We start from the raw sequence: 16,499 nt of genomic DNA on the forward strand, positions 1-16,499 counted from the left end.
GATTGAACAAAAATTTGCCTCTGTACAATATTTTATATTTGAAATTCAAATTTTATCATATCTTATCATGCTACAAAAAATTATCTTAGTGAAATTTACCTAAACGTTAAAAGAAATATTTGTGTTATATATCCTAAAAAGCTGCATTATATCCCTAAAAACTTGAGAAGAATGAAATAAAACTACATCTATATCCAGAAATGATCTAAGTAGGACAATACAAAAGATATAGGGTTAAGAGGACCTCATATTTTGAAAACTTAAAAAGTAACTAAACCTGATCACTAAAGCAGTTTAAAAATCAAGAGGAGAATTACTAAACAATGATCACTAATTGCAATTTAAAAAGAAATTCAATAAAATCTTATTATCCAAAAGAAAATGGATCCCACAATGAAACATCAATTTGATGAAAATCAAAGCAAAAGCTCAAGACAAGAAACTGCCACTCTCAAACATCAAGGAAAGGTGACAGCGAGAATAAACAGCAATGTCATCTACTATGTTGAATGGGAAAACACATACTACCTAGAAAGTTATTATGGGGAATATCTGCAGCTAAGGGAGATGGGCAATTTTAGGAGGACGGGGAGATGCAAAGCAGTTCACTTAGAATGTCTCATATCACCAAAAACCAATTGGCCTCTTTAAGGCACAGAAAAATGTTAAAAGTCTTGAACTACCAGGCAAGGCAGGTTAGAAGGCACTCAATGTCAGGGGGCATAAATCCACAAAGCCTAGTATTATGGTGAGCAAGTTAGGATGCGCTATTAGTTGCGCAGGTAGTCTTACTGACCTCTCCCCAATTGTGTCAATTGACAGTGTCAAGGGTGCTTAATGCCTTCAAAATTCAATATTAGTTACAACATTCAAGAAGGGAGTAATCAGCTAGGTAGTTCTAGAGGTCCTGTGTAATATCACCTGAAAGTGACAACTTCTTGGACAAAACATACCAGACACCTTTGAACAGGGGTTAACAATGGACAGTGCAAAGGGAAAAGCCATAGTGTTTGAACAAAACAATTCCTCCCATTAATCTCATAGAAGTCTAGGACACGTTAGATAAAATATTATAATGTTATAATATTATTTCATATCAATCTCCTAGAAAGAGACAAGATGACAAATCCTCTCAGTAAACAGAACACAGTGATCCATCTCAACTTGAAATAGTAGAACAGCTGACAACCCAAAGAAGATGCTCACAAGAGACGGGATCATCCATAGTGTGCATGAAATGTGCAGCATATGAAACTAACATGGGGACGAGAGGCTCCACGGAAGAGAGATGTGTCACTAGAATGTGTGGGAAGTACATGTCCTTTCATAAGCTTAAATGATCACATGTTTGAAAGTAAGGAAAAAGGGGGCATCAAAGAAGCATGTGAATGGTGGAAGAAAATCAATGTGGATATTGACAATTTGAAGACCAAATCTGGCCTCCTAATACCACCACTGTTGATGCCCATGACTAAGAGAGACACAGAGACGACTCCCTTCAAAAAAAGGTCCCAAATATGGACATCTTTCATGACTAAAAAATGAATCCCAGGTTTCTAAGCCTGAGAATATATAAAAGTGATCCAAAAAAATTCAAGGGAGCTAGCCAGACAAATCTTCTTGGAAGGCATAAAGGAATCAGCTCAATGTGATGGATCGAACACTGAAGAATAATAGTCTAAACCCTCTTGAAATAATAATGGTCAAGTGAACTCTTATTGGATCCCAGTCAAAGCAAGAAGGGAAAATTTCAGATGATGTATAACTTGCCATTTTCTGTGTATACAATAAATATGCATTTGAATTTATCAGAAGCAAATTAATTTAAGGAAGCAGATATAAATGGATAGTATACCACAATTTTGTCTTAGCATGTTAACGTTTTGTTGTGCTAAAAGAAGCTTTACATTTTCCCATGAAGTTTTCTTTTGTCCAGCGTGTCATATTTGTGGTTTCTTCAAAAAAAAGTGGTTTCTTCTTGTGTCTCACTTAGATGTGCATTGCCCTATCCCACAAAAATATTCAAAGCATTTTCTGTGCAGAGAAACACTTTAGCATATGGGAAACTGCTAGAAAAGTTTAAAACATCTATGAAATCTCTTAAGATTAGAAAGTACTCTCCTGGTACCTCTTGAAGTCTCACAAAGACAAAGACAGTAAAACCGAACATAATCATATCATTAACACTGAACGTTGATTTGATTTTACTGTAGTGATAAGAACATCTACAAGCAATAAAAGTTAAGGCACTAGTGAACAAACCTGAAATGCCCCAGTGAAAGACCACCTTAGCAAATTAGTCATAAGCCGTGGAATCACAACAGCCAAAACAGGCATAGATGGCCTGTATTTCGCAATCAGCCTAAAAAAAAAATATCGAAATTCAAAATTCTGTTTGATATACAAAACAAAGGAGATATAATATTGAAATTATGCCCAATTTCTGAGATAAATTTATAGCAATCATTCAAAAAGCAGAAAATTATGGGTACCTTGCAGCCCGTCCTGATGATGTGAAAACTATAATAACAGATGCCTTCACTTTGATTGCTGCACGTACCTGCAAATCATATGTTCCAGCATTCATATCCTTGGATTAATGATTAAGGTCTCGAAGATAATAAGAAACAAAATACTGAGAACAAATAGCCTGCCACACCATAATTTGCGCAAAAGCAAAACTCATTGCACTCTAACAGACAACTTGATGATGGAGAATTCAATAATAATGGAACAAAATCATACCGCTGATGATGCTATAGATTCCAAATGAGTCATCGGTTCACCAATATATTTGACAGTTTTTTTAAAATAAATAGCTTGGTTGTAAACTTTCTCCGCCTGTATTTGTTTGAAAAGTCAAATAAGTCTACAGTTCATTAGAAGACATTTAATGGACTTTATTTGTAACAAAAAAGAATACAGGTTCAAATTTTCATTATGACAAACCACAAAGCTATTCTCTTTGATTATGATTTTTGTTGTGGGTTTCTTTTCGATTTCACACTCTCTTAGATAACATCTTGGTTTTTGAGTCATTCTCAACAAAATCAATAAAGTTATTTCCATCCAAAGGAATCCATAATAGCTAATAATTGATAAGTATGATAACTTACTTCTGCACAAATTCTACCCACTGTTGTTATGGTTTCAACAGGGTACAAACCCCGAAGAGTTTCTGCTCCTAACAAGATTCCATCTGTGCCTGTGACAATCAGGGTCTCCAACTAGTTAACCAAATATAAAAAGAGAAAGAATATGATTACCTTAAAAACATAATGTCAAAAGATTCTTGCGAAAAAAGTGAACAATGTAACTACATTCCCCAACAAATAAAGTCAAAAGATGGAATTGGAATATTTGAAAGCCAGCACTTGCCCATACATACCATCAAGGACAGCATTTGCCACATCAGTTGCTTCAGCACGAGTTGGTCTTAGGTTATCAGTCATACTGTCAACCACACGAGTGATAATTGAAGGCTTCCCAGCCATGTTACACTTGTAAACAGCAGCTTTCTGAAACAAAAAGACCTGATGTGCACAGAAATGTTTAGAAATTTAATTCAGCTCAGTTATTAACTTAATTAAAACAATTTAGAGAAATATTTTGGTTTTCCTATGTAACTTTTATTCCTTTTCTCCTCGGCCTCAGAATTGTAATCATATTTAACTTAAAATGGCATCAGCATAATGTTAATTTACAACAACTTTTGATTACATTAAGCCTTTTGCAGTTTCTGTATTCTCACAGATCATTTCAATGAAAAACAAAGATGATTTGCTCACAACTTAATGTCTATAAATTGCTTTCTTCATTATATCTATTATCAACAAATAAATTATGTGACAAAACATGATTTTGACATATCCATGGAGAAAATGCAGTTTGGTTTTGTTGCATGACTATGTTCACAGGAGGCAGCTGACCAACACTCTCTTCTTTACAAAATTACAAATAGCACATGTTATTGTATTTTAATTTTTACATGACTGCTTATATTTTTGCAACCGCATTTGTTTCATCCTGCAACTATTATTTTGCATCAGGATTGAATCTTTGTATGTTCTCATCACAATCTCACCTATGTTTTCTAAATTAGCAAAGCCCAGAGCTTATAGCTCAACTTTAGTTTCAAAGTTTATGGTAAAGCTTTTTGTTTGTTAATATTGAATTTCTAGTTTCTCTGCTTTTTTAAACATGTTTCAGCATGTCTAGTTTCTACTAATAGATTCAATTTCTTTAACATTTGAGAGGTTCTTGTGTGCTTTGTGGATGCCACTGCATTTTGATATTGCCAATGTAAGTATTGTTCTGCAAATTCAAAGCTTATTCTAAACAATGTGCATACTATCATGGTAAAATAATGAATGTTTTATTAAACAGAGCTCATAAATGATCTATATAAACAAGTATCAACAAGAATGTTTTTATAACAAACAAAGAGAAAAATAGAAGCATTCTGAAAAGTGAAAGAGGAAGTTTCCATATTGAACCAAGAGGGAATATGGAAACATAGAAGAAGAGTGACCATCAGAAATAGAAGAAAAACTACAAAAGAGAGAGAAACAAAATTAGAGAGATTTAACTCTAATACCCTCCCTTAATGTTCAATCTGTTACATACCAAATTTTGCCCTAAATTTTAAGTTGAACATAGCCATTGTTTTAACGAAACAATATCATGTGAAATTGAGTTAGTTAATTATAGCCATTGTTTATTTCTTAATATCATGTGAAATTGAGTTAGTTAATTATAGCCGTTGATCATTTCTTCATCATCATGTGAAATTGAGTTAGTTAATTATAGCCGTTGTATCGATTTATTTATCACATGAAAGTGAGTTAGTTAATTATAGCTGTTGTATCAATTTATTCATGATCATGTGAAAGTAAGTTAATTATAGCCATTGTACGATGAACATGTAGAGTTAGTTATTCTGACATTGATGAAATCCCTAACGGTCACTTGATGATTTTGAATTAGCAATTTTAATTCTTGAATTGATGTTTTGGCGAGAATGTTGTTTTGAATGATTACACGAAGAAGACTGAAGAGAGAGGGGAAGCATTGCTAAACAGGGTCATCGGAAGGGGATGGTCAAATAGCCCAGTCATCAGAATCGACAGGATTGACCTAAAACTATCTTGGCAAGGTTACTAGGACTTGGCAACATATGTCATGGTGGAACTGCATGAGCTATAAGAAGAACATTTTAATAAATAAAGTAAAATAAACATAAATTCTTACCTTTAAAAGACTTATCAAATATTATTATTTAACTATTATTTTACGTTCTCAAATACGAACATATGTAAATAATAATAAGATGACACCAATACATTATAAATAATAATAATCCAATGATGCCACCTTATCATTACGTACACATAAGCCTAGATAAGAAAATATAATAATAATAAAATAATAACTTTTAAAACTTTTCATCTTCTTTCTTTCTTTCTTTCCCTCCTTTCTTTTTATCATTTAAGTCGATTTGAATGGCTTTCGAATAGAGTCTTGTAATTGTTGGAAGCCGATGAGTCAAATTAAACCTTTTAATAGAGTCTCACGAGTTCACCGAATTCATACACCTCTGTTTTTCGATGATTTCCAACTCACACCTTTGAAGGAGTCAATCTGTGAAATACCTCCTATTTTCTATTTACTGTGCACACTACTCTTCTGTCCACAGAGCTACAAACCAAAGTCAAGCTCAATCTATATCTTGCCACAACAAAAGATAGGATCAGTCACGTAAGAGTGTATTTTTCCTTTGCACGTTTATTATACTTTCTTTTGCTATGAATTGCATGAGCCATCGAAAAATTATGCATAATCTTAACCATTTGCTTTGCCGACTGTAAGCCTGGCTAACCGATGGAACTCGGCTAAATAAAATCATTTTAAGATGAGGATGTGATATGTTTTAATTAAATATTGAAGCCACCCTTTTTCCTTTCAAGTCTGAAGTCGATTAAATTAAGAGAAGAATCTTGTTCACTCATTCTGTTCAAATCTCTTTGATAATCTTTGTTCTTACTTTAGAGTATCAACCTTAAATATACCGCAGTAATCTTGTATAATAATTTTGATCAAAACATAATACATTCTCTTCTATCATACTGAGATGGTAATTATAATCCACACCGAGGAATTCACCGGCGATAATGCCATAGAAGGTGAAGAGGTGTATGGTGGCTATGACTCGTGAGCACCTGGGAATCACCAACATGGTAGCCTGAGAAGTGAGGTGTTGAGAGTCTGCACAGAGAAAAAAAGACATCAGATGTGAATAATAAATTAAAACACTACAATAGTTCATGCATGTTCCAGTTACGCAATATGTTGTCAAGACAAGTGGTGGAGATTGGGTTTGTAGACCCAATTTTGAAATCCTTGGCCAGGGTGGAATTAGGCAAATTTGCCGAAAAAGTGATCTTTGTTGATTGTCCAAATGCTTCAGTTATTTTGGCGAATAACTGTTGGGACTTCAACCCACCTGAATACTCTAATGGCTGGACTTATGAACATCCCAAGCCCGATCTCAAGGTAGGGAGGGCCGTTCTATTAAATTAGAATAAGTGGGGATAACTAATGGTCCGCAATTGGGAGGTTAAGCCTATGTCAATGCTTCTCCTCTCACCAATGCCGGGGCTTATTAAAGAAGTTCCTCAAATTATAATGTATGTTCTTTAAACCTCTGAATGTTTAGTTATTTCATTTCAAGATGAAAATCATTTACTTTACAAATAGCTATTACTTAATTTAGAAGAAGTTAAATGTTCGCAATTATCCCAATTTGTAATTAGATAGATATTTCATTTCAAGAACATCTGTTATTTAATTTCCAGCTGGATATTTAGTAGTTAAATGATCACAGTACATAAATATTTCAGTTTATATTTTTAGATATTTCATTTCAAGAACATCTGTTATTTACTTTCAGCTGAATATTTAGAAGTTAAAATACAAAAATATCACATTTTGTATTTTCGGAAAACTCGGTAGAATATATAATGTGTATTGAAAAGAGTTTGATTTCAGTTATAAACAGTTGATGGAAATCTTTGTCATGTGATATGAATTAGGAAATCAGTTTGATTCAAGATTAAAACTTGTTTAGGAAAATCTGTATGTTACATATGGTATCAGAGCACTGGTTTCGACACTGAACCTAGGGAACACTACCTTCTTAGAACTTAATGAAAATCTGAAATGACTACAGGATGTTAGTACGTAAAACTCCTTGCAAGAAAACTCGGCATCCTATCTTCCCCTATCTTATTAGAAACATGACTAAGTATGACTACTCTTGTTGTTCTGAACCTCGAGATAATGAAATCTTGAATCAGGCAATTTAGCGAATGAAAAAAGAAAGAGTCAGGTGGACTCCTGCCAAAAAGGCGGCTTATAGAAACAAGCTGATACAAAGTTGGAATGCTCAGCAGAGCAGCCCCCTATTACAGTTTCATAGATCCTGAATGGTACGAGATACGTACCAGTCTAGACCAAAATGTAATGCTGTAAAGCAAGATTAAAATGTTATGTAGACGTCTTCAGTAGAGGCAAATTTTGTTAATAAAATTGCTTAGTTGAGCAATGGAAATAAAATTAAGTTATTGGAAATATGTGTTGTAAGACTATCTCTATTTTTTCTTTTGAAATTTTTTGTTTTTTCCACATAATAACACACTTGTAAATTAACAGGTGGGAAATCTAAAATATAAAAATGAATAACAACATAAATGCAGAAAATCAAGATATAATATGCAAAAACCCTCAATCTTCCAATGAACTACTACTCCAAATCTTGCAAGAAATGCAATTAAAGTTAGAAACCATGGAAAGGAGGATGAGTGAAATGGCAGCCCAGATGGGGCAAAATCGTGAAGAAGTGCAAACCACACCCACTTTTAGAGCAGCGATAGAAGTCTCTGAACGTAATAAAACCCCCTCTCCCAAATGATCAGAAAAGCAAAAAAAGAAAGAAATAGTGGCTAATTTATCAACAAACATAAAGAAAATTAAACCACCTAAGTTTTTTGGTTCTGAGTCTGAAGAAGAAGCAGAAGCATGGTTGACAAAAATGGAGCAATATTTCAAGATTAGAAACTTCTCTGCGACCTCAAAGGCAATATGGGGTATATATCATTTTACCGAATAAGCTACAACTTGGTGGGGAAACACTAAGGTCGAGCAAAACATTAGAACTACTAATATTACCTGGGAGAAATTCGTGGGCATATTTCGGAGATGATGGCTGCCTCAGAGCTTTTATGATCAGAAACTCTTGGATTTCCAAAACTTAAAACAAAAAGATTTGTCAGTGCATAAGTATTGGGAAAAGTTTATTCGGTTGCTTAAATACGTACCACCTTATCAGCAAGACACCAATCTGAAGGTGAGAAAGTTTATCATGGGACTGAATAACAGGATAGGAGGAGTTGTTGATGTTCTTGCACCTCAGACCATGGAAAAGGCTTTAGAAAACGCTGTTCGACAAGAGCATAGGATTAGAAAGGATGACTCCATCCGAGACAACAAAAGAAAGACTACCTGGAATTTAGAAAGCACTGATTTTGGACTGTCGAACAAACAATTTAAGGATTATAAGAATAACAAACCTGAAATTAAAAGCAATGGAACAAGAGATGTCAAAGGTAATTTTTATGTGAACAAAAACAACTGAAATAATGAGAAAAAGGGACCACTGGGAGGATGTTTTATCTACAGAGAAAATCATTATAAGAAGCAGTGCCCTAACATTAGTCAACCACAACATCCACCTTTGCCGCAGCAGCAACAAGTCTTTCAACACAGGATTCATGCAGCCTTGGATAATAGGCAAGTAGAGCAGCAGATAGGCCCCATTGAAACCCCGGGTAAGATTTACGGAAACCCTGTATCCATATTAATTGATACTGGAGCAACTGAATGTTTTATATCACCTAGGTTGTTAAGTAGATTTCCGAAAAGATCTGGTTTTATGGCAAAACCATGGACAATCGAGTATGCAAACCAGTCAAGGGCCAAGGTAGAGCAATGCCTATTTGAAGCTCAGGTTGATTTTCCGAATTTCTCTACAGAATTGAAATTATATGTAGCTCCACTAGGGTCATATGACATTATCATTGGAATTAATTGGCTCAGTGAACATAAGGCTAAGGTAGATTGTCTTGCCAAAACTGTAAACTATGTGGATGATCAAGGTAGACCCACAAGCATTTCAAAGATTAAACATGAAATCAAACCAAAACAGATTTCTACAATGCAACATAAGAGATATGGAAGAAAAGGCTGTGAAATTTTCACAGTGAAGATTGAAGATACAAGAGAGCCTAAAATAACCACATATGGGGATGACTACATTTATGAAGACGGAGAAATCAAGCAAAAATTAAAAGAATCCTTTGAAGAAAAATATCCTTATTTGAAGAATTATCAAAATGTGTTTCCTGAGGAACTTCCTAGATTACCCCCTTCCTGGGCATTTGATTTTACCATAGACTTGATACCGGGAGCAGAAACCATATCCAGGGCCCCATATAGAATGACCACCGCAGAGTTAATGGAGTTACAGATTCAACTGCACGATATGTTGGATAAGAAGATGATTCGACCAAGTGTCTCACCATGGGAAGCCCCAATGTTATTTGTAAGAAAGAAGGATGGAACCATGAGACTATGTATAGATTATAGGATGCTTAATAAAGTCACCATCAAAAATCGATACCCATTGCCAAGGATAGACGATCTTTTTGATCAAATAAGGGCGCGACTATATTTTCAAATTTTGATTTAAGGTCAGAATACCATCAATTGCGAATTAAAGATGAAGATATACATAAAACTGCAATCAAAACTAGATATGGACATTATGAGTTTAGAGTGTTGTCATTCGGATTAACTAATGCTCCAGTAGCTTTCATGAATTTAATGAATAGTATATTTCAGAATTGTCTAGACAAGTTTGTATTGGTCTTTATAGATGACATCTTAATATACTCCAAAAATGAAGAAGAACATCAGAGGCATTTAGAGATAGTTCTGCAGAGACTAAGAGAACACAAGTTATATGGGAAATTATCTAAGTGTGCTTTTTATTAAAAGGAAATTCAGTACCTAAAGCATATTATCTCAGCACAGGTTATAGCAGTAGATCCATCTAAGATAAAAGCAATTAAAGAGTGGCCCATACCTAGAAACATATCTAAAGTCAAGAGTTTCATGGGATTAGCTAGATTCCACAGAAAATTTGTCAGAGATTTCTCGAGGATAGCCTATCCAATCACTTCACTCCAGAGAAAGGGGAAGAAATTTGTTTGGACGAAAAAGTGTCAATCAACTTTTGAGTTTCTAAAAGAAAAATTGACTACTGCACCTATTTTGAGGGTATTCGATCCACAGAAACAGTTTGTAGTTATCACTGATGCATCAGGTGAAGGTTTAGGGGGGGTGATAATGTAGGAGGAACAAGTCATTGCTTATGAGTCTAGGAAACTGAAAAATTATGAACAAAATTACGCACTTCATGATTTGGAACTAGCAGCAATAGTGCATGCCTTGCAAAACGTGGAGACGTTATTTAATTGGAAAACCTTTTGAGCTTAGATCTTATCACCAAAGTTTAAAATATATTTTCACCCAACAGAATCTTAATGCTAGACAAAGAAAATGGCTGAAATTTTTAGCAAATTATGAGTTTGACATAAGCTACATTAAAGAAAAGGAAAACAAGGTCGCTGAAGCCCTAAGACGAAGAAGACACATCTTGACAATGACTATGGTAAATTTCAGGTTGAAAGACCAAATTTTACAACATTTGGAACATGATGAGTTTTATACATAAATCAGCATGGCACTTATTAGAGACCCGCAGGATCCAAAGTATTCAAAGTTTAGCCTAGAAGAAGATGGATTGTTAAGATATCGCCACAGAATCTATGTGCGAAATAACCCTAAACTCCGAAGATTGATTTTAGGTGAATATCACTCAGCTCCATACTAAGGACATCTAGGAGTAACGAAAATGTTATCTGATATAAAACTTTTATATTTCTGGAAGGGAATGAAAAGGGAAATAATCGAGTTTGCAACAAGTTGTTTAGAATGTCAAAGAGTGAAGGCAGAACATTGGTACCCAACAGGTTTGTTGCATCCAAATGAGGTACCTGAGTAGAAGTGGCAGGTAATATCCATGGATTTTGTACAAGGGCTACTTATGACTTAGAATCGGCACAACACTATCTTGGTCGCGGTTGACAAATTGACTAAGGTTGCTCATTTCATACCAGGAAATTTATCTGATGGAGCAACTGAAATTGCTCATAAGTTCATAAAAGACATTTTTAGGTTACACGAGATTTCAAAGAAAATTATTTCAGATAGAGATGCTAGGATAACTTCTATATTCTGGCAAACATTATTTTCAGGTTTGGGCACCAAATTGAATATTAGTTCAGCCTATCATCCTGAGACAGATGGTCAAACCGAGCGAGTAAATCAAGTATTAAGGGATCTCCCAAGAGTATATTGTATGGATCGACAGTATCAATGGTAAACATATTTACCTTTGGTAGAATTTGCATATAATAACTCTTACCAATCTTCAATTAAAATGGCTCCTTTTGAGGCTTTGTATAGTCATAAGTGCAGAACTCCAATAAGTTGGAATCGATTGTTAGACAGGGTCATTGTCGGGCCTGAAATGCTTTAGGAAATGGAAGAACGGGTACTTCAGATTCGTTAGAGATTAAAGGAAGCGAACGACAGACAGAAGAGTTATGCTGATGCTAAAAGAACACCTAGAGAATTCTCAATAGGGGACAAGGTGTTACTAAGAGTTAAACCTCAGAAGAGTGCTATCAAGTTTGGCAAGAATGCAAAATTAGCCCCCAAATATGTGGGACCTTTTGAGATTTTGGAGGTTGTCAACCTAGTGGCTTACAGGATTGCTTTACCACCAGCCCTTGCCAGGATGCATGACATCTTCCATGTGTCTTACCTTAAAAAGTATATTAGCCACCATGAGCATATGATTGATTGGAAATTACTGCAGGTGCGAGAGCCAAAAGTGGTAGAGGTAAAACCGCTCAGAATACTCGAGGTACATAGGCTATGCTTACGAAATCGAGAAGTAACACAATGCAAGGTCCAGTAAGACCAATATACAAAAGATAATGCCACCTGGGAAGATTATCATGATATTTTTCAAAGATATCCCTACCTTTTCTCTGAAGTTGAAAACTGAATACTTTATTTCTTTTATTTTAACTGATTAAGTACAATTTGTTATTATTTTCATCGAGGACGATGAAAAATCCAAGGGGGTGGGTATGTTACATCCCAAATTTTGCCCTAAATTTTAAGTTGAACATAGTCGTTTTAACGAAACAATATCACGTGAAATTGAGTTAGTTAATTATAGCCATTGTCTATTTCTTCATATCATGTGAAATTGAGTTAGTTAATTATAGTCGTTGATCATTTCTTCATGATCGTGTGAAATTGAGTTAGTTAATTATAATCGTTGTATCGATTTATTTATCATATGAAAATGAGTTAGTTAATTATAGCCGTTGTATCAATTTATTCATGATCATGTGAAAGTATGTTAATTATAGCCGTTGTATATACGATGAACATGTAGAGTTAGTTATTCTGACATTGATGAAATCTCTAACGGTCACTTGATGATTTTGAATTAGCAATTTTAAATCTTGAATTGATGTTTTGACAAGAATGTTGTTTTGAATGATTACAGGAAGAAGACTGAAGAGAGAGGGGAAGCATTGCTAAAGGGGGTCATCGGAAGGGGATGGTCAAATAGCTCAGTCATCAGAATTGACAAGTTTGACCTAAAACTATCTTGGCAAGGTTACTAGGACTTGGCAATATATTTCATGGTGGAAGCGCATGAGCTATAAGAACATTTTAATAAATAAAGTAAAATAAACATAAATTCTTACCTTTAAAAGACTTATCAAATATTATTATTTAACTATTATTTTACATTCTCAAATACGAACATATGTAAATAATAATAAGATGACGCCAATACATTATAAATAATAATAATCCAATGATGCCACCTTATCATTACGTACACATAAGCGTAGATGAGAAAATAAAATAATAATAACTTTTTAAAAAAATCATCTTCTTTCTTTCTTTCTTTCCCTCCTTTCTTTTTATCATTTAAATCGATTTGAATGGCTTTCGAACAGAGTCTTGTAACTGTTGGAAGCCGATGAGTCAAATTAAACCTTTTAATAGAGTCTCACAAGTTCACCGAATTCATACACCTATATTTTGATGATTTCCGACTCACACCTTTGAAGGAGTCAATCTGCAAAATACCTCCTGTTTTCTATTTCCTGTGCACACTAATCTTCCGTCCTCAAAGCTACGAACCAAAGTCAAGCTCGGTCTATATCTTGCCGCAGCAAAAGACAAGATCAGTCACGTAAGAGTGTATTTTTCCTTTGCACATTTATTATACTTTCTTTTGCTATGAATTGCATGAGCCATCAAAAATTTATGCATAATCTTAACCATTTGCTTTGCCGACTGTAAGCCTGGCTAACCGATGGAACTCGGCTGAATAAAATCATTTTAAGATGAGGATGTGATACGTTTTAATTAAATATTGAAGCCACCCTTTTTCCTTTCAAGTCTGAAGTCGATTAAATTAATAGAAGAATCTTGTTCAATCATTCTGTTCAAATCTCTTTGTTAATCTTTGTTCTTACTTCAGAGTATCAACCTTGAATATACCGCAGTAATCTTGTATAATAATTTTGATCAGAACATAACACATTCTTTTCTATCATACTGAGATGGTAATTATAATCCACACCGAGGAATTCACCGGCGATAATGCCATAGAAGGTGAAGAGGTGTATGGTGGATATTACTCGTGAGCACCTGAGAATCACCGACATGGTAGCCTGAGAAGTGAGGAGGTGTTGAGAGTCTACACAGAGAAAAAACGACATCAGATGTGAATAATAAATTAAAACACTACAATAGCTCATGCATGTTCCAGTTACGCAATATGTTGTCAAACCGAGTGGTGAAGATTAGGTTTGTAGACCCAATTTTGAAAGCCTTGGCCAAGGTGGAATTTGGTAGATTTGCTGAACAAGTGATCTTTGTTGATTGTCCAGACGCTTCAGTTATTTTGGCGAATAACTGTTGGGACTTCAACCCACCTGAATACTCTGATGGCTGGACTTATGAACATCCCAAGCCCGATCTCGAGGTAGGGGGGGTCATTCTATTAAATTAGAATAAGTGGGGATAAGTAATGGTTCGCAGTTGGAAGGTTAAGCCTATGTCAATGCTTCTCCTCTCACCAATGTCGGGGCTTGGGCAACAAGTTAAAGAAGTTCTTCAAATTATATTGTATGTTCTTTAAACCTCTGAATGTTTAGTTATTTCATTTCAAGATTAAAGTCATTTACTTTACAAATACCTATTACTTAATTTAGAAGAAGTTAAATGTTCGCAATTATCCCAATTTGTAATTAGATAGATATTTCATTTCAAGAACATCTGGTATTTAATTTCTAGATGGATATTTAGAAGTAGTTAAATGATCACAGTACATAAATATCTCATTTTATATTTTTAGATATTTCATTTCAAGAACATTTGTTATTTACTTTCAGCTGAATATTTAGAAGTTAAAATAAATTAATATCTCATTTTGAATTTTCGGAAAACTCGGTAGAATATGTAATGTATATTGAAAAGAGTTTGATTTCAGTTATAAACAGTTGATGGAAATCTTTGTCGTGTGATATGAATTAGGAAATCAGTTTGATTCAAGATTAAAACTTGTTTAGGAAAATCCATATGTTACACAATCTAACTTAAAAACAAAAAAAATTACAGGCGAATCCTCAAAATGCGTAAAAGGCAAACTCAGGCTGATCAGTGAGCTCTGCATGTTCTGCAATACTGACCTGTAGCTAAGACCCTCCCTATTTCTGATGTTCAAAAGCAATGCGAGTCCTACATTCTCAAATCAAATGACCAAATTTGTGGCAATAGTTGCACAAGATTTGCTTCTTCTAAAAGCTATCCTGAGGCTGAGCAGATGACTGAGATGGGCCTTCATCCTTGTGAAAGGATTGAACTGAAAATGCTTGTCCAGAGGAGTGTGAAGGGGCACTACTACCAAATTGTTGTTTCCAACAATCCTGCTGCAGAAGTTTGATGCACAAATCTGTAGATTTGAGGTCAACATTAGTTGCAATAATGTTAAGCATCTCCATGAAGTCCTCATAGGATGCTGGTAGACTTTTCAGAGTAATGACCACCATATCCTATTCCTCCGTTGTACAGCCAATGAACTCAAGTTGATCTCTGATGTCCTTAATCTTTAGAAGATGTTCTTGTAAGGACATGTGCTCATTCATAATTATTAATGATAGAGAAAAGTTGATTCTTCAGAAAGAAAGCTATGTGCCTTCCAACAAAAGATTGGTGAGAGATGCCATAACACGTTTTTTATGCAAAAAAAACATGAACATCTTTTATTAAAAAATAATAATAATAAAGGCATGTACTTCAAGGCAAGCGGGCAAAAGACCTAGGACAAATGAAAGGTCACCCATAAGAGAACTTGAAAAACCTAGAAAGAATCTGAAATTAGATTCTAAATCTGCTGGCTCGAAAATTCTGGCACAGAAAACGATGCACCCAGAAATAACAAAGACCAACCTAGTTGAGATCTGCAAAAACCCACCAAGAATCTACAAAAAAAAAATTCAAAACAACAAATAATCTATGTGTTTCTCAAGAAATCCTAGCCGTTTTTTGAAAAAAACAGGATAGTGCAATTTTCACTACAAAAATGGTGGAAAAACAAACTGGACAAAAATTAAAGATTGGGTTTAAAACACACTAGATGTCGTCCTTTGCAGAAGATGTGCTGAAAAAAACAAGTCGGAAATGCCAAAAAAAGGCCACGAAATTGCAGAAAAACAGGCTCACAAAAAAACATCAAATGCAAGCCCAAAAACGCCAAAAAACGTGTCATTTTTCAGAGGAAGCTGGTCGCACAGGCAAGGGAAAGGCAGATGACGCATGAATTGCAAAAGAAAAGCCGACCGGAAAAATCATGTGACTACAAAAAGGAAATACATGATTTGCAAAGATTAAAAAAATTCTTCTTAGAAACCCTAGTCGGGTTCTTTTGAAAAGATTCACAACCCTACAAAAAGAAATGAAACATACCCAGGCATAAGTTTTCGAAAATCTTACGAGTCTAAAAATTTTATAAAGAAATTAAAGATTTTCAAAACCTATTTCAAAAAATAACTAACAAAATTCAATAATGAAATTGTTATTTTTCAAAAAAAATAGCTCTGATACCACATTATGGTAAAATAATGAATGCATTATTAAACAGAGATCATGAATGATCTATTTATGCAAGTATACACAAGAATGTTTCTATAACGAACAAAGAGAGAAATAGAAACATC

At 34.5% G+C, this 16,499-nt stretch overlaps 1 protein-coding gene across 1 annotated transcript in view; it reads right to left on the reverse strand.

Annotated features, from left to right (window-relative positions):
- The window catches only part of LOC149555437 (pyruvate kinase 1, cytosolic-like), a 61,738-nt gene that overhangs the window by 14,552 nt on the left and 30,687 nt on the right, over positions 1-16,499 (reverse strand). The window contains exons 10-14 of the mRNA XM_089829474.1: positions 3,389-3,533; positions 3,117-3,205; positions 2,746-2,841; positions 2,493-2,560; positions 2,263-2,362 (exon numbers count right to left, since the gene is read on the reverse strand). Of these exons, the coding sequence (XP_089685600.1) occupies positions 2,263-2,362; positions 2,493-2,560; positions 2,746-2,841; positions 3,117-3,205; positions 3,389-3,533 (498 nt within the window). The remainder of the gene's footprint in view (positions 1-2,262; positions 2,363-2,492; positions 2,561-2,745; positions 2,842-3,116; positions 3,206-3,388; positions 3,534-16,499) is intronic.

This window comes from Cupressus sempervirens, chromosome 5 (genome assembly GCF_028749045.1).
Source record: "Cupressus sempervirens isolate cs-2001-9-10 chromosome 5, ASM2874904v1, whole genome shotgun sequence".
NCBI classification, from domain to species: Eukaryota; Viridiplantae; Streptophyta; class Pinopsida; order Cupressales; family Cupressaceae; genus Cupressus; species Cupressus sempervirens.